A 21,837-nucleotide genomic window follows, 5' to 3' on the forward strand; every position below is an offset into this window, starting at 1 on the left:
AACGTTACATTATAACTTAAGGAATATTTCGACGTTAACAGAATAGGACCCAAGGCAACGCGCGCCGGTTCACGCCCGTCGCGTTCCGTTCTCCGACCGCAATGTTCTGAGTTTCTATATCTTTTGTATTCATAACCTCCACATCACCTCGCTCGTTCGAAGTGTTGCGCCGAATTCGCTCCGCTGCTCACGACCTTCCGTAATTGTTTAAGCTGAATAAAGTCGCAAAAATTACGATATATGTTTATTAAAAACTCCTTTATTGTGTTATTGAATCTTAAATATTAAACTTTTCAGTCTCTAGATTTATCATCATATAGGGTTTCTGTACTTTCAACAGTTATATAAGTAGATCAATAATAATAAATATATATTCTTTATCTGGTAATTTTAAGTTAAAACTTACAGAATAATTTACAATAACAAGGGTAAATATGCCTAATATCTAGTTACCTACCTATATACTTAGGTAAAAAATTATGTGTAATGTCCAATCAGGCGTGGTCGGAGGGATCATCATCGTAACCTTCTAAAAAAGACATTTTCATCTAAGGACATATAAATAATGGTCCGAGACATATGCCTGGCAGTATCGCAGGACGTAGCGAACGAGAAACTATAATGGAGCATTCCAAAAACACGGGGTGCCTTCCAGTCTTTGGAGGCTGATGAAGACATACCTCCAGGACCAGGTGATCGTCTATGAGGGACAATGGGCGACTTGTTCGGCGTCAGGTAGACTGCGGCGACCCGTAGGTGTTGGTGGTTCTCAGCTCACTCCTGTGGAACGTCGGCTTCGACTGACTCCTGTGAGCTCCCCGGGATGATGATGGTGTAAATATTTTCAATATAAGGCTTAAAACGACGCACTTATTATGTTATTTTTAATTCAGATTTGACTTTCCATCAAATGTGTAATACTGACCTTCTAAGAATAGACAAAATGTTTTGGCAGTTTAGTGATCTGTTGAATATGAATCCTGTTATTATTTAGGACATATAAAATAGGTTATGTATCATAATATTCGTAATTATAGCTAGCGTATCCATTCGTGGTTTCCGTTATACCATTATGAAAATCAATAGTTTTTTTAGTACTAATACGTTAAACTAGCAGTTCGTTGTGATCCAGTATACAGGTCTACGTCCTAAGCTTCCTTTGTCTAATTATATTACAACCAGTTTTCAATGACTTAGTAACGATGATGTAAAAACAGACGCGTTTTACTTTTATTTCGAATTAAAAATATTATCTGTTGAAGATTTACCATTTAGATAATAGTTAGACTAAGAAACCAGTTTTAGGTTATTTAAAATAAATTCGATTATTATAACAATAATTTCTAACGTCAAATCTGATCATATCCTTTTTAACGTGACAATAGCAATGTCTATTTGTGGCTGCGCTCCTTATGTCCATTGTCTGTGTAGCAACAGCTTACAAAATAAGTAATTTTATTTAATGATGAAGGGCCGAAAATAAAAAAACAAATATTCTACATCCATTATATTTCAACGTCATTAGTGGTGATAATTCAAATTAATACATTTCAGACGCGTTCAAAATCTTGTTATTTATACAAGGTATCCTAGGAAACTGAAGAACTTACATAATACTTAAGCTTCTCTCATGTATCAATTATCTCAATTTGACACTGTTCAGCAAAAATAAAATTGATAAAAAAATCTGGTTTGAGATATTGAATAGAAGTTGAGAGTAAATATTAGTAAAAAATCAGTCTACGTAAAGGAGCTTGGTCTCCCAATCAACGATGGTTTGCCAAATCGACCTCATTTCCGCGACCTTACAAACTAAAGGAACATAAATTTAGAACTTATAATTAAAAACAAAATAGTATTATTGAACACTATAGACAAAATAGTACCAATATGCATGTTACGTACACGTTACAAGTACTTCGAGATTCTGAGACACCATGACTAGTTATTTAATGTAGATTGGGTTTAATTTTTGATCTACAGTATAAAATTAAATTATTGATTGTAATTTATCATACCAATTATAAATATTAAAATAGAAATAAAAAAAAATCACAGGCGGTTTATAATACATAAAAGTTAAAATACAATTTAACAATATCTGTGCGAAATAATAAACAATTCTACAGATCCGTAGTGGTGTTTAGTGACGCAGCAACCAATATACCATCTCCATTCAGTCGTTTCCCTTCTGCACCTATTTATACCATACTTACACAGCCCAAAAATGAATCACTTATTTAATTACAGTCTTGTCATGTCAATATCACAATGTATAAGGCAAACCAACGTTGAACGAGAGACGGTCAAGTGTTTTGGCAGTGTAAGAAAAATACGAAAATTCTGTAATGTGTACGTTAATTAAGATCACAATACAGTTAATACTTAGGAATAAAACTTACCTTAGCCAAATACGACAAGCGGTGACAAAATTGTACAATGCCTGCCTTGTACTCGCGCAAATATTAGTGATATATTTGTAAAAAGAAAAGTTAATAAGTTGTAGTCATAACGTATTTTTGGTACTATTAGCGGCCAATTTTTCAATAAAAAAATCGTTAACCTATAAATAGTTTCTTATAATAATAATGTCAATTGGAGTAGGACCGTAAAATCTTCCAACGTACATTATTACAATATAGTCCAAAAACACTTGAATCCACACATCACAGGAAAAGAGCACGAATACAAGGAATTAATCTAAAAAGCGTCCTAACTAATTTCCTTAAAACAATCAATTGTGAAGGAATGTTCCATACGCTTATTATAATGTGATGAAAATTGTGCGATAACCATTTCATCCATCTCTTACGATTATATAATTGTACTGTCACTCTTTACAAAAAAAAAAAACAATTCGGCAAATTGTATAACACATCAACATTCATCTTGTAAGACACTCCACAGATAAGTAAAATGAATATAAAATATCTAAGCTCAATAAATTATTGAATAATAACCATACCACGTCTATGGGATTAAATGACAATATTTAATTACAGTGTACAACTTAAAAAGCGTAGACATCATATATTTCAAAAGAATTCATTGAAGGCGACAAATTCACATTCATCATGAGTAGAAAATATGCGTCACTTATACAATCATTTATCGCACTTACACATTTTATAAGTATTGCTTTACGTTGGCAATGTACAAAACAGTCACCGCGCGGTACATTTAATGTTCATTATCAATACACATATAAACTAGATAGTGATGTCAGCCTGGGAGCAGCCTCAGTCTTGTCAATCATCTGATGTGAGCCAACGCTTAGACGCCCAGAAAACACCTCGCCCGACACTGAAAACAGTTTTTATTTGCTAGGTTTAGCAATTTTGTAATATGTATATTCATTCAAATAGCACTTCGGAACACTCCGTTGTAGAGTCGATAGAATACAAAAAGAAAACTGTCATCACTTCAATGCTCTAAGGAGTCCAACTTGCAAGTAAACTTCATCCACAAATCAACTGCCCGCTTTTGAATCTGGTCAAATTACTGAGACCGGCGTTCTCCGACCCAAAATTGAGCACTGCTACATATGACTTACTACATTCCACTATACATACCAGAAAACTGAATACGAAAATATTCCAGTATATTTTTCTACACACAGAATACGAATATGAAATGTGAACCAAAAACAATCTACCGTCAAACGAGAAATTGTTTATTTTATTGCGAGCAGATAAAGCATAAGTGACTTCGGAGGGAAGCCATGGGTAAAATAAATTAACTTACCCAATTTATGCCTCAGTAGGTTGCTCTATAAGTTCGGTGCGCTTTTCCTCTGTTGTAACTGTCTTTACTTTAATATCAGATACTTCTGGTTCCAACTTCTTTGATTCTTGACCATTCTCCGTTTTCATAGAATCTCCGTTAGAGCCATTTACCTCTTTAACGTTTTCAACTGATAGTCGCGAACTTAATTCTTCATCAGTACTAGCATCTCCATTTTGATTCACTTTATCTGCTTCACCGTTTGTTTTGCCATTTACTTGTGACTCATCTGTTGTACTTTCTTTAGATTTTTCTTCTGCCTTAACCGCGTCTACTTGTGTATCAGCTACTTTGACATCACTTGATTTATCTTCTAATGAAGACTCAACACTCTTCTCAATTACGGGTTTTAGTTTTTCATCAGCATCTTTAATTGGTTCTTTTTCTTGTAGACTGCTTTTTGTATCCGTTTTTTCAGGAGTAATTTCAATCTCAACATTGCTTTCCACTACTTTTTCATCTGAATTACAACTCGTTTCTGAGGAACTGGCTTTATTTTCTTTTGTTTCTGAGCTTTCTGATTTTTCTTTATTTTCTTCTACTGCCTCGGTTTTTTCATCTTTTTTATCATTAATAATAGTTGAATCTTCTTTCGATGGTACTTTAGTATCTTCGTTTAATTTCTTATTATTCTCATCTTGCTGTTTCATTTCAAGCTCTATTTCCGACTCTAATATTCTTTCAACAATATCATTAGAGTCTAAATTTTCGGTCTCCATAGATTCTTCGACAATAGGATTTAATAAGGGTTTAAGTGGAATATTATCCAAATTTGTAACGTCTTGTACTTTAGATAAAATTTCATCACATTCTTTTTCTAAAACTTCACCAACATTCTGCAAATCTTCCATATCTTCCGCCGCATTAGGTTCCTCAACTACTGGTTCTATATCGTCAACAATTTCTGCCATGTCACCAATATTTTCTTTATCACTTATTTCCTCTATTTCCGTAATAACAGTAGACATAGCTTCTTTTGCAATTGGTGTAGTTTTTTCATCTTTATTCTCTTCAGAATTTACTTTTGGCACATCAGTTTTTTCATTATCAGTCTTTTCTTCCGGTGCAATGCTTTCTTTTGCTTCTTTTGTGGTTGCCTTAGGTTCAGTCTTATCTTTTTCTATTTTTTCTGTTTTTTGAGTTTTATCTTTAGACTCTTCTGCCTTTTCAATAGAATCGGTCTCCATTTTTTCAGATTCTTCTTTTTTCTCAACTTTATCTTCTTTAACTTCAGTTACAATTGGTTTAGAACCTGGGGCATCGACATCGTTAGTAACTTCTTCAATAATAACTGGCATGGGTTCATCTTTAATTTTTTCTTCTTTTGTGGCATCTTTCACTGGTTGACTCTCTTCTTCAACATCCATTTTTTCAGGTTCTTCCTTTTCTTTATTCTTAATGGCAGATTCATTAGCAGCTGTCTCTGCTTCTGTCTTAACATCATAGCTTACATCTGTTTTAGGAACTTTAGCCGGTTGTTCATCCTGAAACAATAACATACATTGTTTTAAATGGATATGTAATATTATTATTATTATTATCGGTGATAATCAGAGGACTATATTCTGGACAGACTGTTGACTGATGAGGTAAGCCTCCAGACCTCCGTTTTTGTCTTCCAACAATTAGTGGAATCCCCTATTGCACAAAAATGTTGATAAGTCTGATATTTAGGACCCAATTTGTTCTACCAAATTAAACTTAAGCCTGAATTTGTAAATAAGTCTTCGTCGAAATGTTTTAAAAGAACTCATTCTAATAAACCTCCTTAAGAAAATAGATAGCCTCCAACCGGCGAACTTATACGAAATTTATTAGAAATCTATCTAAGGTATAGTGGAAAAACAATTATTTTCTTGACTAAACATCATGTCATTTTTAAAACAGTCATTTGTTATCCTATATATTTTTATATATAATATAAGTCAAGAGAACAGTTTGTAACTTCCATAATTTAATGATAAAACCCATATTTTCATATCACAATCGAATATTATTTCGCTTATGATAGATATTCTGACTTTATAGTACAATATTGATTGATCACAGCCCTGGATGTCTGGTATTAATCAATTGCAGGTATGACAGTTACCCTTATTTTTTTTACAAATAGAGGACTGTAACGAGGAAACTTTATAGATTCGCATTGATCTGTACTTTGTTTCTATATTGTGAAAAATGCGGAACTCATACTGAAATTTTCGACAACTGAATACTGAATTTTAATCGATTAAAATCAATATATTATATATTTAATTCCAATAGAAAAGCAATTGTTATAATTATAGTAGTATTATAAATTAGTTAAAATTCCAGTAGAATATTTAATCAATAGCAAGTATATGGAATGAATCTGTATCTAATTCAAAATATCATTAAATTTTTAGTTTCATAGGTTCACAAATATTACAGTTTGTTATGTTAAAGACGTTTCACATGCATATTTTCAATTTCAGTTTAAATATTAACAATCAAATGTACAATATCTTTACAGATTGCAATAATAATTATTTTATCCATATATAAATCTAAAAGGCTTATCGATGCATTCAAATACATTTTTATCCAATTAATTTCTGATATAATTTTCATATTTTATATTAATTAGACAATTTTTACAATTAAAATATATAATATTCTAATAGTATTTTATAAATATCATGCGCAAAATATATTAAAAAGAAGCTAATAGCAAATAATTTAACTTAACTATGCCTATTACACTTAAATAAGATAAAATTAAATATTTCGTGTAATTTTATCTTTAAAAATACATCTATGTATGTCAAAACACTATCAATGCTCAAGGTTATTCATGCGTTAGTATATTGATATAAGCAGCTTGCAATACCACTTATTAAGCCATAAAATAACTTCAATGAAAAACTATCTTATATAATTGCAAATAAATAAATCACTATTTCCCAAAAAAAATATGGTAACATTACACTTTTTAAAATTGCTACAATATTAATAATTCTTCTTGATATGATGTAGATTTATTTCATTACTAAAGAAAACTATGTTTATATTATATCAGAAGCAAATATGTACTTTCATAATAAATAAATGTCATATCAATTTCTTGCCATTACCATCACCAGTAAATCATTTTTTTTAAATATAAAAATACAATATTATTCATATACATAGGTTTATGACACAAAATATTTCAATTTCCTATTATCAAGTTATTCAGGGAAATTTAAATGGAAGTCTGAACTGTCTGAATTCAATTAATGATCATATTGTCACTTAAAATTTAGGACAGTCAAAGATTTTGCTTATATCTATTTTAAATGAAACAAATATTTAAATTTCAAATTTAAAATTATTTTTATTATCAATAAACGGATATCTGTGGTAATTCTCTTACTAAAAATAATGCAGAGTCTGCCTCATACTTATATTTATTATTTTTTAATCTCATTGTGGGAAAATGTTTTATGATTATAAATATTTAGTTAACATATTATTTTAATGTAGTAAATAATATAAAGCAGCTTAAAAAACAAGATGTTAAGCTTGTTTTATAAGCATGTAATTTAACACTATTTATAAATTGTTCACTGTAGAATAATTAAAGTTTTATTCTTTTATATATTTATTATCCTATTAGATGCTATTTTTAATAGAAGTATATGCAGTTTGTTATTTAAAATATCCAAATAACATTAATTAATTGAATCTTACATTATTTTTACTTAATGAAAACTCTGCTATCTCATAGAAACAATATATTATATATTATAGAGATTAAAGTAAGTTTAAAATCGTTTAAATGAAAAAAATATAGAAGTATAAAAAAAACCCTATGTTGTATAATATTTATTTCTTACAATGATATGTCAATTTCATTAAATTAAAATAATCTCAAAGGGTTGTAACGTATTTAAGTATTTTAGCCATTGCTATTTTTAAAAATATTTTCCTTAAGTGAACAGAGTATAAAACTTTTTTTAACATTAATTGTTACTAGTATTGTCAGTAGTGTAAATAATCGCAAAATAAAATTCTAACTACTACAACCAACCAATCTCTCATATTACAAAATGCAACCACAACCTTAAGATTCACAAGCTTTATACTAACCTCCATTCCCGATATAAACATATAAAATACATAGTGCATGCAAGCTGGCTACTGTGAATAACATCGTAACATCATCGGGGTAGCACCTGAGGATCGGTCTTGCGCTTGTTGGAGACAGAGAGTTGTGTGAAGGAGTGGATCACTGCAAAGGCCTCTGTAGCCTCTGTACTTAAAGGAGCATTGCCTTCTCGGCTGACGAGCGCCACGCATAATCCAGCGCTTTTCGCCGCTTCAGCTTCTGTAATTATTTATTTTAAAAAATGTAAGCAAGAGTTAATTCATGAGTAATATAAAATGAAAATCATAAAACATATAGCACTATATATAACATTTATTTTCTGATATTAAATTTTAAGTTAAAATTCTGCAAAGTGTTTGAAAAACTTAACAATTTTATTAAATTAATTTAAAATAATATTTCCTTACCTTTATCGATATCAGTAAGGAATAGAATATCGGTAGCATTGCAGCCGACTTTCTCGACAATAGAAGTATAGCTGGCTGATTCTTGTTTAGCTCCAACAGCAGTGTCAAAGTGACCATCAATATACTTCAGCAAGTCACCGGCGAGTGATTGTCCAAACAAAAGTTTCTGGGCTTGGACTGAACCAGATGAATATATGTATATCTTTTGTCCATCCACAGAGTGCCATTGTTCAAGTGCAGAAGATACATCGTCGTATACACTGTGAATAAGCAATATTTTCAAGAATTATGATTTTTTTCAGTTTTAAATGTTGAAATGATAAATAACAAAGTAAAAATAATTTATTTCACATGAAAGTAATAAATATATTAAATCGATAATTTAAGATGGCATAGTATTCATCTGTTCATTTTGAAATATGTATTTAGATTTAAAAGGTAAATTGTATAGTATATCACTTTCTTTTTGAGCTTTATTATTTATTCAAATGATAGAAATTGTATAATCTTATTAATATTTATAGTTGGACAACACTTATTTAAACACGTAAAAATGTATCCTACAATTTTAAGCCATAGGTTTATAGCTCACAGCAGTCTCAAATGAAACTATGCAACCATGTGGGACGTACCATAGGTGCAAAAGTGTATGTAAATTCATTAGCACTCTCTAGTCTATCACTCTCATATTTAGTGGCGACGGTTATACGAAACGACGTGCCTTTCTGGGCATGGCTATGAACTTCTTCATAAAAATACCTTTTATTGTTCTGACCGGGACTACCTCATAATCCATACAAATAAAAAAAATAAGGTATTAAAATGAAATAAGTCATTTTCCAAACAGAGCAATATGTATTAGACTGATTGATTTTATATTTGCTTTTTTATTTAAATTAGTTACAAAAAAGATATAAGGAAGATAAAATATTGTAAATAGGAAGTTTATATAAATAAGTTATTATTTTCGTTTATAGCCCTGCCATTCAAGATAATATGAACTCTTAACCTCTAAATTTTATCTAAGAATATTGACTATTTTTAGTTTTGTTGTAAAGTAATAAATAGTTAATTAGATTTATACATGAATAATATCCACTCAGATAAATTTACATTCAATTTACTAATAAATAATTGCAAGAATTGAATGAAGCCAAGAATGAACAATTCAATTAATATATACATTAATATTTTGAAATCAAGAGCCACATAACAACTAATTAACATTCTTAGACTTAATTTAACCTTATCGTAATTCTGTCCAACATACCTTAGGGCTATGTATGTAAATAAAGAAAAATGTGGAAGCAGCATTAAAAAATAAAAACATAAAGAAATACAAACAATATAATATATAAAGTATTTGATACAGTCACCTATCTTCCCTTTTATCTTATCATAGTTCTTGATTGTTATATTAACAATTATTTTATAAGTATTGACATAATATAAAGTAAGAAATACTTACTGGCCCTTTATATCTCCCTTGTCATAGCCCTGCTTCCAAATAAGACCTTGCAATTGCTTGAGGGGGCCCACCTTTCGGTCAGACGACATCTGCCACTTTACATTCTTGACCAAACCCTCAATTTGATCTTCTTTTGATGCATCCTGAAATATTTTGAATTTGCCAATATTAGTAATAGACTAAATGAATAAATACATGTAATAACAATTATTAACATATAATTCAAGTGCCAAGTTCCAGTGTACTCTACACATGAAAAAATAAACAATATATTATAGCTTAATTTACTGCTTATAATTAAAAAAATATTTAATTATTATTAAGATTTACAAATACTCGGCACGAAATGGTATTTACTACCATTGCCTACCATATCATACGGAATTATTATATCTAGCTAAACAAAAATATTACAAATTTTGGAAAGAGTATTTTGTTGAGCGATCGCTGACTAAGGGGATCTGGTACAGAACTATGCAGCCTGGACTACGGAAAAGTCTTTGGTTTGATTGAGCCAATATGAGCAGGTCTTCAACTGTCACAGCTTTTCGACTTCGTTCCAGCCACATTCCATTAAATAACTTTGGTTTTCTTATGGGTAAAACACCTTCACCTAACTGTAGTGTATGTAACATCATAAAGACACGTACCATGTAATAATGAAGTGTGCTCGGAATGAGGCTGATAGAACTTCTTTTTTACGCTTAATCAATTATTGCGGGGAGGTAGGGGCATGTAATAGAGTCCTCGCTGACCCTACATCAGAACCAGCGCATGTTTTATACAAATTAGTGGATGGTGTTTTTAAGAGCATTAGCAGCCTGTAAATTTTCCCACTGCTGGGCTAAAGGCCTCCTCTCCCTTTGAGGAGAAGGTTTGGAGCATATTCCACCACGCTGCTCCAATGCGGGTTGGCGGAATGCACATGTGGCAGAATTTCGTTGAAATTAGACACATGCAGGTTTCCTCACGATGTTTTCCTTCACCGCCGAACACGAGATGAATTATAAACACAAATTAAGCACATGAAAATTCAGTGGTGCCTGCCTGGGTTTGAACCCGAAATCATCGATTAACATGCACGCGTTCTAACCACTGGGCCAACTCGGCACAAAGAAAAAAAATTTTAACAGAAATATGTAATTATATAAATTTTATGAACTAGAACTAAGTTTACGACTACTAAAATACTTTTTTTATATTTTTTCCGTATATACAAAGTAATATTAATAATAATTGAACCACGTGAACCTTATGTTAGTAATAATGCAACTAACATTTAATATTATAATACCCCGTATTATTGCCACCACTGTCACAGACAGCCTGGTTTATTGATCTTCCAAAAGGTCAAAATAGGCGACTCAATGGAGACCCACTGCTAATATTTTTACCACCAAACCCACGCCATCATTATTTGTACAGAAGCTATTTTCAAATGATTGATTTATACACGATAATAAATAATATTTTTACGATATAACGGGCAAATTTTATATTATTTATATTGAAATAAAACAGTAACATAACCTAGACTATTATGAAATATAGAAATGTTAGGCGTTTTATTGACTGACAATCTGTCTAGATTTTGTTTCAATCAATGGTCTTTACATTTCAAGGCCATAGGAATTGAAAAGTGCAAAATAAATCTCACCTCTCCAGGAATAGGGACAAGTCCTTCGACGCTTTTCTCCTTGTCCTCAAGCGCCAGTTTTCGAAGCGCAGTCACTGCCTCCTTCACATCCCCGTTCTCCCATTCACTCTCCAAAAACTGCTTAACGTTTTCCTCTGCATACGGGAACAACTTGTCCTACAAAGAGAAAATTATTTAAAATACTTATGTTCTAATACTAACTATAAAGTACATTCTTGTGTGTGTTTAAAATATCAATTGAATTTAATTTATACCTCAAGTTTAATTTTATTCATAGAAGGGACTATACATATTTAGCTTGTATCTTTAAGTAAAGCGACTGTCGTGTATCTATCGTTTAAAATCTGTTTTAAATATAAATGCATAACCACATATTCAGACACTAATTAACTAAACACTGTTTTTATTCCCTTTCTTTAACGCAAGTAAAGTTCAAGGTATAACTGGTTGTTCGACAGCGTAAAATATTTTATATTCCTACAAAGATGACTTTACAAAACTAAATCCTTAATATTCTTTATTACACATTCAAATGGGAAGATTTGACTTTAATATCAGGAGTATGGGGAAAAAAGTTATTTATTGTACATGTTTTGTACCTTATTATAATAACGCTTTAAATTGATTATAAAATTTATTAATTATATTAACGATACTGATTCATAAGAGAACAATGATAAGTTTGTAATTCAAATGTTGCCTAACCGGATACGATTAGCAACCAAAATACCTCCAACAAATACAACATATTTTCCTCCCAAACCCCTGCGACCGTAAATTACTTAGTTACGATGAGAAAATGTGTATGCTGCTTTGTCCCTTTTTTGCGCAACAACGAATGATCCTTACCTTTTTACAAAAAACCAACCCACATAGGGTTGTTTTTTTGTTGAAAAGTACTAATAAAATCATATTTTCTAAATACTTTATGAAACAACAGTTAATTTAGTAGTAGAAAGTAACATGTAACATATTAACAAATGCAAAATGCAATTTATTTTTAAATAAAAATTACATACTTTCAAGATATTTGCTTTTTCTCTTAAATTATAAAGCTAAATATTGGTTTGTATCCGTTGCTTTTGACTGACCCCAGAGACATTGCTTTATTGATTTCAATAATATTCTAGTCACTTTTATATATGTTTACGTTCGGAACATCGGACTGTGACATTTTATTTTAGCTGTAGGGCTCTTTTATAAAGAAGATTCTATGATGAAGAAACTGAAACTCGAATCTCACCTCTCTCTCTCACTTATAATCTCACTCACAGAAAACGAGCGTAAAATGTCAAAGTGCAATGTGTGCGTTGACTAGCATCGTAAGTCGGTTGTCAACATTTCACGAGTGAGATACGAAGTGAATTCTTAGAGAATCGCAACGCTGAACCCAATACATACTTTATTGGGTTCAGCTTTGGATTCTGCATTTGAAAATCAGGTTCGTGCATCCATTTAAACATACATTTGCCAGATCCCAGAATATAAAAAGCTTTTCCAAAACAGCTGGTTTCTGTATACTCGGTTCACCTTTGACGTTCATATAGGCCTCACGTAACATATGTAATCCATTAGAGACAGATAGCGTCATTTGATACTATTCATAAAACAAAATAGAGTGCTATCGCGATAAAATCTTGTATACTTGTTTCATTGAAAACTAGCCTACTTCAATGATGGGCCCTGTTTAATGTTCCCGATGAGTTTCTTTCATCGTTTCTTATTAGATTTTCTGAGGTGTTTCTTTCCGAACCGGTGGTAGAATTTTGTTAATCAATAAGAAGGCTTCTATGTTAAATAAAGATATTTGAATTTTATCAAATTCCTATTATAAACACCGCGGATTTTTTTCGTCCCGCTTTGACTGAGGGACAACTTTAAAACGAAAAACTATAACTTGTATACTTTAATTAATTTTTAAACAAATAAAATTATAGAAATCGAAAGCGCTTAGAAATTCAGTGACATACACACGTACATAAGTACAGCGGTCACCATCACGACAAAACTAGTATGAGATGAATGAAAAGCTGACACATGTATCTAGCTATCTGCATTGCGTGGTGGAATAAGCTCTAACGGAGCAGAAGGTGTAGCTCAGCATTGGGACAATTACAAACTTTCATATACATGACGGCCGAATTCATTGAATTTCATAAGAAAAATGCAGGTTCTCTCACCATGCCTTTACGGCTGAGCTCGAGATAAAGTACAAAAATAAAGCTCGTGAAAAACAAAGGTTTGGCTTCCATTACGCGATATTTCGGTTAAATTTTAGTTTATTGCTATATCTGCTGAGCATTAGGGGCCATCTCGACACATCATTTATCTATATATTTTATTTGTATACAAATGAATTTGAATTGCAAATGTTTTTATAGTTTATAACTAGTATATTATATAAATGGTGGTAGATATTCACTTGGTGGTAAAGCTTTGTGCAAGCTCGTCTAGATAGGTGCCTTAGTATTATTGTGTGCCGGTTCGAAGGGTTAGTGAACCAGTGGAACAAGCACAAGCGACATAAAATACTCAAAGTTGGTGGCGCATTGGTGATATGAGGAATGATTAACATTTCTTAAAATACCAATGTCTATAGGCAGTGATGACCACTTAGCATCAGGTTGCTTTTTTGCTCATCCACCTACCTAGGAGTCCTAGGCTAGGACATAATTAAAAGATACTGTACTTGTATGTATGTATTATCCTAAATTCTTCATTTCTTACGGGTATTGCACCCTTCCGTACTATATTGTATACGATTATATCTTTTTAACTATTTAATGTTATGTACCTTTTTTCTTTTTTGTTATCATAGGTGAATATCTAAACCAAAGAGATTTCGATTATCCAACCATGCTGACACAATGAAGCGGTCAACTCAGAGTAAGGTGATGTAACACGATTAAGTTACTGATGACCTTTTTCAATACAATTCTTTGATAATCTTCGAAAACCTTTTCTATAAAGCAATAGAAATAAGTGTGCTGATCAAGATTAGGTATTGTAAACGTTTAATATTGAAAATGATAATTATGATATATAGTCTTTTTAAACTTTTCTTATTTTGAATTTAGGAGGTTTCAGGCACCGCACAATGTACATACAGAATATTTAAGAAATATCCTTAAAATTAAAATAGGAAGATTTATGGTGTAACTTCGATGATCTGTTACAACCTAATTCCACAGTAACTACACCCATAAACTGTATCGTTCAGGATTACTTTCGAATTAAAATTTTTAATAAAAATGCAAACTTTTGAAATTAATCTAAATGAAAATGTTGAGACTGTCCAATAATCACACAAAAAAAAACAAAATTTAGAAATAGAACTGCAGTAAAAATTAAAATATTGCCGGGAAAATAAAATTTATGCATAATCTCAACTTCGTCTGTTATTAGAGTAAAGTTTGAAATTAATTCTTTTTGTTTTATTTTTTCTTTTGCGATTGATTTGAAATTATTGTTGCCTTGGCTTGGATTAACGAACAATTGCTACAGCTTCTAGACTATACCGAAGGTTTGTAGAGTCAAGTTCTTACAAAAGGAGACGCAGGACCGACAGAGTTCGAGTAACCATCCGTCATGACGACCGATTTATTGTTTCAACTTCCCTACGAAATCGTTTCCTCACGTCAGTTAACATCAAAACAGAGCTGAATGAAGTGCGTGGAGTAAAAGAGTGCACGAACAATATTGCATAAGGACGCAGCAATCACTTTTAGACCAGCATGTAGTCCAAAGCTGTCTGCACCTCACAGACAAGCTTGTTTTAAGATTTACTGAAGAGCAATGAGCCTCCATATTGTTCACCGATGAGTGTAGAACATAGTGCAGACGGTCACAGAAGAGTCTATGGTCGACGTGGGGGGGAAATATGCTTTATGTTGCGTGTAGGAGCGTTCCTTTCGGAGGCGGTTCGTGTATGGTGGGGGAATGACATTTTGATGATCGGGTGAAAGGAACATGTGTTCATCGACAAGTTTTGTCAAAACGGTAGAAGAGGTGGTTTGATGGTACAACGCTTTATACAGCAGAGGTTTTAGAAGATCACGTGGTACCTCTTCATGGAATTAATAAGCGAAAATTTTACTGTAATGCAGGATAATACCCGAACCCACGCTGCTGCACAAGTTCGACAATATTGCGAAGAGATTAGGATACGTACCATGAATTTGCACGGTTTGTTACATTTATCGTTTTTATCCAAAACAATGTAATGGTATCCAGTTTACAAACATACACTTAATGATATTATACTACGCTGTTATGAAGTTAACGAATCAAACTGTAAGTTACAATTTAATTTGTATAAAAAGGTTGAATACTTGGTTAAAACGTTTATTTCAAAGGCGTCTTGAACATTGATGTACTTTTTGAGTCCGTCATTGTATAATATTATTAATCATAAAAACGAGTTATAATATATTTGATATATATTGTTATATGTAAATAATTATGTATATCTTTTCCTTCCAAAATGGAGACAAACTCAAGTTTTGGTATGAAAGGCAAGTTCCTAATACAACATACTTGTAAACAAATACACGTTTAATTGTATTGATTTTACTTTAAATAAAAATACAGATGAGCAAATACGATAATTTGCGCTGGTGCAATATTTTATGTGTATACGCATAAAATACAGATGCACTAACTATTCCCTGACTAGTATAGTCCAAATGAGACCGCAACTCCCCACGATCGGAAATAGTTTAGATCCAGTACCAACGGCTTTACTTGTATTTCGGACATGGGACACACAGCCAACCTCTGTAGCCAGACAGCTACTCTTACTTGACAGTTCTTAAATTTCTTGACAGAAAACCCATTAATTTATTTTATTAATCTGACCCGGAAATTCGCCATACAATACAAGGTAGTATTGTGTGACGGTTCAAACCGGAACATAGCAACACAGATTATTATTAATGGTTATCGGTTGAATACTACCCAAGGTAGTATTAAGAATAGCTAAAGTCGCTTTCTTATCGCACGATCTTCAAATAATTGTTTGATTAAATGATTATCATGAAATATTTGTATCGAGTAACAAGAGAAACTTGTTCACGCTAGGCCGATTCACACTTGATGGGTTTATTGATACAAATAGAGAAACCGATATATAAGTAGAATTTGCATTCCCTTTTTGCACCTTTCCAAGCAAATGTTTGGCCAAAACAATAATATTGAAGAAGGAAAACTATGTACATAATAAAATTCTTATGACGAACAAAGAAAACGAAATAAGTCTTCATTGCGTATGTTATATACAATGGTACTTAGTATACAACAGAGATATTAAATGTTTGTCTTCTATTCATTTTTCAGGCCAATTGCAACGTGATATAATTTTATAAATGTAAATCCTAGCCCTTCACTATACTATACAATTATATTGTCAAATAATTTATCATTTACTGGAAAATTATACTTTGCCAACTTTCTTCCAATTGAATTGTTTTCATAATGTTCGACTTGAGATAATATATTTTTATGCTACGATAAAAGTATACGAGATGTCTCGTCAAACATTAATATAAATGCAGAAATTTCTGATAGTATTATAACACGCGATATATTAAAATTACTTCTGACAAATTAGAATAATTATTCGGGGCTAGTTTTGCTCGCGGTTTCTCTCCTGTGCGATTTCCCAATAAAAACCATCAAACAAACTATCGGATTTGAATTATTATATACATATAGTCGATTAATATATTAATAACTACTGAACATGGAACACAACACTGTGTATTACTGTTTTGCATTTAACTGAATATATGATGAGTGGGGAGGTATCTTACCCAGATGAACTTGCACATAGCCCTACCATCGAATAAGTAATTATAATATTCATATTAGAAAATTCAAAAGCATGATACAATTATATAAACTTATATAACGTATAATTGTTCTCGGGCAATTTATAGTTTTTTAAAATTAAAATTTGTCCGAAAACTTGTCAAAAACTGTCACATTTTGAAAAGTTCAAATAAGAAGTAGACTGACGAATATGTCAGAACTTCGTTTCATGTAAGGGTATTAAAAACGTTTCACCAGAATTTATATCCATAATAAATTATATCCATGAATAATCAACAAATGTGGTATACTGAATTCGAACGTGATATCAATAGACATGAGCGCAATAAGAAATATTAACCATTCCTTACACCGTCAATGAGTCGCCAAACATTAAACGACGACGCCCCGAGTGATGTGTGTGCTTAAAATTAAATTGACTTAGTCGCCTATCAAATTAGAACATAGAAATAGAAAATCAAGTTTGCTGCTTTGCAGAAGAGCTTTTGCAAAAAGTTCTATCACCAGTCAATAAAAAAAGAATTAATAAAGTATACAGGGAATGCAATCAAGACGTTCTTAACATACTAGATCTCCTCACAGAATAAGTTGATATAATATGACGAAATAAAGAAAGGAAAAGTGACACAGGGTTACAATACTTTCAATGTGAAAATTTAAAGATCGAACGGTCACACGGTGTCTGTCAGACCAGACATCGCTTACTTAAAGGTTGAACATTCTCTTTGAACTATCAGAATATTAAAGGTGATTAAAACGTTGAACTTCGTAAATTATTGTTGATCTTGAAACTGATGCTAAATTATTGAGAATTAATGATCATTGAACAATAGATTAACTTAGGAAAAATAATAAAACCAAACATATAATTTGTTTATTTTTTGGAATAAATGTTCTTGTGAGAAAATGTTTTGGTATTATAGTCAATTTTATCATATATAAGTAACGACAATAAGAACTCATCTAAGAGGTAAGAGGCGTTAACATTCTTGGTTGGAACCTACAAATATACATATATTAACAGAACAAAGCATGAAATTATTGTACATAGCATATTGGTTGCTAAGGGTAGACGGAATCAGAATATTAAATGTCTCAATGTTAAATTTCTTGCTTCTAAGGTTTTAGACCTCAAGGCCTTGGGTTCGATGTTGGGTCGACACAATAATAATTTACTCGTTATTATTGTCAAGAAATTCTCGGTGTCATGCAAGGAGTTCGGAAATGGCAAATATTTATACTCCGTGTATCAGAAAGCATGTAAAACTCATGGTTCCTGAACTCACTAACGCCGTGTCAGATTACCGAATTATCACAATGATATTTGTGCACCTGTGTAGTTGTTTAGTCTCCATTGATAATGCCCACATTTGCCGAATCTGTCATTGGGAAATCATCAGAGAATCAGTCTACAATCCACTGGGTTTTGGTTAACAAAACCGATTTAAAAATTTAATCTTTATTTACATAAATTGCTGTAGGTATAGAGGTATGAAAACCAACTCTGTCGTTTAACATAACGTGATACGCTAGTGAAACTCAAGTCTACGATGCGGCATAATGGGTGAACGAACTGCGAATCGCTGTCCAAACCGGATAGCCCGCCTAGCCGACAGCCGACAGCCGACCGGCCCCGGGGCAGGGATAGCCACTTTGTTCTCAAGCGTTACGAGTATATGCTCCAATTATAGTGTTTATAACAAACGTCTGGACTTTTAATTATTGCTGCAATCGGGTCAAATAATAAAAATCACCGTTTTTTGTTATTAATTTAGTTTTACGACGTAAACTAAAATGAAAACCAATTAATAAATGGTTCTTATATTTCTCAGCAATAATACTTATATTTGACTAATTCTAAATTACTATTTATTATTGTAGTCACTAACGTAACGTGTACAAAAACCGAATGGCACCGAACACAAATGAGTGACTACTATTTTAAAATGTCAATGCAATGACAGAATATTAACTAAAAATTCTAAACACAAAGTAAAAATATACTCTCGAATGGAAATTCCATAATGGAATTTATTAAAGTCTATACATTTAGTTTAAGTTGTTTTATTAAATCTATTTTTATACTTTTTTAAAAAGCAACAGCCACATAGTTCTAGTTTTTTTTTTTTTTTGGTTTAGTGTCTCAGTTTTAAAATCGTATAATGTTTATATGTTTGAGTTATATATGATTCTTCTTTGTTGTAAAAAATTACGCGGCGCACAAACAAACGACAAACGTCAGAATTTTCTATAATACCTGTTATAAAAAAATAATTATGCAAATGCTAAATTAAAAAACAAACTTTTTAATAAGATGAGTGTGTTCTATCTATCGAAGACTTGTAAAGGGGATATAAAAACCGAAATTTCTCCAAGATATTTTGCACACAGCTGTTTCATAATCAGTATGAAAAAAAAATAAGACCGAAATTTATTTCGAGTTTTTTGTTGACGTCATTTATTTAACTTGACGATAAATTTTGATGATAAGTTTGTAAACGTCAGATTGACAGGTTATTCAAAATTGAAAGGCGTATCAGCTGTTTGACGTCTGTGTAGCCTCACAAATGAAGCGAAGTATAGAAATGATGTCTTACTTTATCAGCTTACTGCTAGCTTGGAATTGAGTTGCATGTACTCACGTTTAAAATTAAATTGAAATTAAGCTTTAATGATTTGTTTCGATAAACATTTTCGACTAGCATACAGTAGAATATAAATTACAAAAGACTACAAAATCACATATTATTTAACATAACCTCACAATAAGTATTTAATTAAAAGTCCTAAATTTTTGCATGTCAAAAAGATACATACATACGCAAATAGTATTTCACCATTTATAAAGTAGGTATTGTATAAAAACTGGACCCTGCCTAACCACGCGCCGGAATTTCGCTTTCGGCGGAACAGTCCAATATAATCATATACTGTCTCGAATACATTTAAATATACCCCTTCACAATGTGAAAATAAAGGCTATATTGCAACAAACGCGCTTGTTGCCGACGGGTAAGGGTAATCCGTATGTAATAATAATAAAATAATTCTTCAGTTATTATTAATAAAAAAATGTGTCAAGAGACATAAGTGTTGTAGTTTGAACACTATTATCATTAAAGTCAGAAATCATAATGTAACACAGTCCAAATAACAAAACATCAATTATTTTTTTGTCTCAGTCTTGATTTACTACTAGTATGACGAGTGCAAGAGAGACAGCTCTCTTAACCTGACGTTCGCTTGAAGAGGACAGTTAACTGTTCCACATTTTTTTACCAGCCAGCTGCGCCGAACAGCTGTTTATGCCGGTAGGCGTTGACTGTAATTTTATCATACACGTTTATTAAAAACTATATATTATTAAAATAAATAAATGTTTCTTCACAAGGATATTATATATCATTAAATATGATATATGAAGTCTTTATAAATACTAATTAATTGAAGATATTAAAATTATCAGTTACATAAAATGATGTCCACCACGTTTTTTTAACATAAGGACATCAATACTGTTTATCAATTGAAATTGATGAATAAAAGAGGTACCATTTTGAATTTGTCCTCCATGTTGCGAATCTGAAAACGCGACCATTTTGCATTTCTCAGCCAATGACAAAACCTAGGAATTAAGGTAGATAATATGGTAGGCATATAATACAAGTATAGCAAATAGTTCTTGCAGTTTAATAACAGAAAAAAACATAAAATTATCACGTGTTAATACAAAACACCGGCCGGTAAATTATTTAGACCTACCTTAACAAAGCTGATCGATGTTGTTGTTCCCTCGATGTCTAAAAGCAAGATTTTGCATTTCTTTACGATGTCACCTATTTCCTTATTCTCATTAGCCATTTCTACTCAGCACTACCTTTATCAGGCGTACTTTCGTTACTATTTTCTATTTTTACTTGACTAGAATTTCTTCCACGCCACACAACTACCCCACACCACAGAAAAAAAGCATTGATTGAACGAGACACGAGAGCACGGCGGCACGGCGTACTGAAGGGCGCGCGGGTGCTGGCTCGGGAGCGGGAGAGAGCGGGATGCATGCATTAATCAAAAGAGAGACTGAGATAAAAGAGCGGAAGGATGTAGCTAATATCAATGCATCCAACTTACACATAGCTTATCTGATATTGCCAGTAATTACAGGTTGGTGCAAGACCGGACACCATTTTTTTAGTATTCGCTTTTAATATAGAAATTTATAAAAATATACTGCCTTCTAATTTTTGGAATGAAATATTCGAAATTAGTTAGGTATCATATATTATTAAATCTACAAAGTAAGTCTTATTAAAGACATGAATTAGTTTCAATGCACAAATAATTTGTTTATATCTTATTAAAAGTATAGAAAGAAAAGAATTAAGTAAATTGTTAAATCAACTTTATTGTCTAATCTTCTTCATTCATTTATATTTCAATTTACTTTTCTGACAATTATTGTTCAAAGATTTTCTTGTTTAATTTAGGTTTTCTTTAGGGTGTAATTCTAAAAGTATAAAGCTCATGTGCATACAATATGTATATATAACAAGTTTTATAAAGGGTATAAGCCCAATATTAA

At 31.7% G+C, this 21,837-nt stretch overlaps 1 protein-coding gene across 2 annotated transcripts; it reads right to left on the minus strand.

Moving 5' to 3' along the window:
- Positions 1–1,492: 1,492 nt before the first annotated feature.
- LOC125070757 (enolase-phosphatase E1) lies at positions 1,493–21,267 on the minus strand. Of its 2 annotated transcripts, none has more exons than XM_047680713.1 (7): positions 21,018–21,267; positions 11,427–11,582; positions 9,770–9,912; positions 8,302–8,561; positions 7,962–8,113; positions 4,080–5,267; positions 1,493–2,231 (listed from the first exon to the last, which is right to left on the minus strand). In XM_047680713.1, exons 1-7 carry the CDS (start codon positions 21,114–21,116, stop codon positions 2,202–2,204), a joined length of 2,028 nt encoding a protein of 675 aa, XP_047536669.1. In that variant the 5' UTR covers positions 21,117–21,267; the 3' UTR covers positions 1,493–2,201. The 2 variants fall into 2 exon arrangements, with proteins under 2 accessions (XP_047536669.1, XP_047536668.1); XM_047680712.1 differs by having other exon boundaries at positions 1,493–3,303; positions 3,745–5,267; positions 21,018–21,266.
- Between the last annotated feature and the right edge of the window lie 570 nt (positions 21,268–21,837).

Source organism: Vanessa atalanta, chromosome 18 (assembly GCF_905147765.1).
Source record: "Vanessa atalanta chromosome 18, ilVanAtal1.2, whole genome shotgun sequence".
NCBI lineage: Eukaryota > Metazoa > Arthropoda > Insecta > Lepidoptera > Nymphalidae > Vanessa > Vanessa atalanta.

Bases quoted from the DNA above. Each gene is read 5' to 3' on its own strand.
- LOC125070757 (XM_047680712.1), bottom strand. From the start codon at position 21,116: ATGGCTAATGAGAATAAGGAAATAGGTGACATCGTAAAGAAATGCAAA. The intron at 9,913-11,426 runs GTGAGATTTATT...AAAATATTTCAG, and splicing joins TTGTCCCTATTCCTGGAGAG to GATGCATCAAAAGAAGATCA. The intron at 5,268-7,961 runs GTGCTACCCCGA...TTATTGTTTCAG, and splicing joins AGCGCAAGACCGATCCTCAG to GATGAACAACCGGCTAAAGT.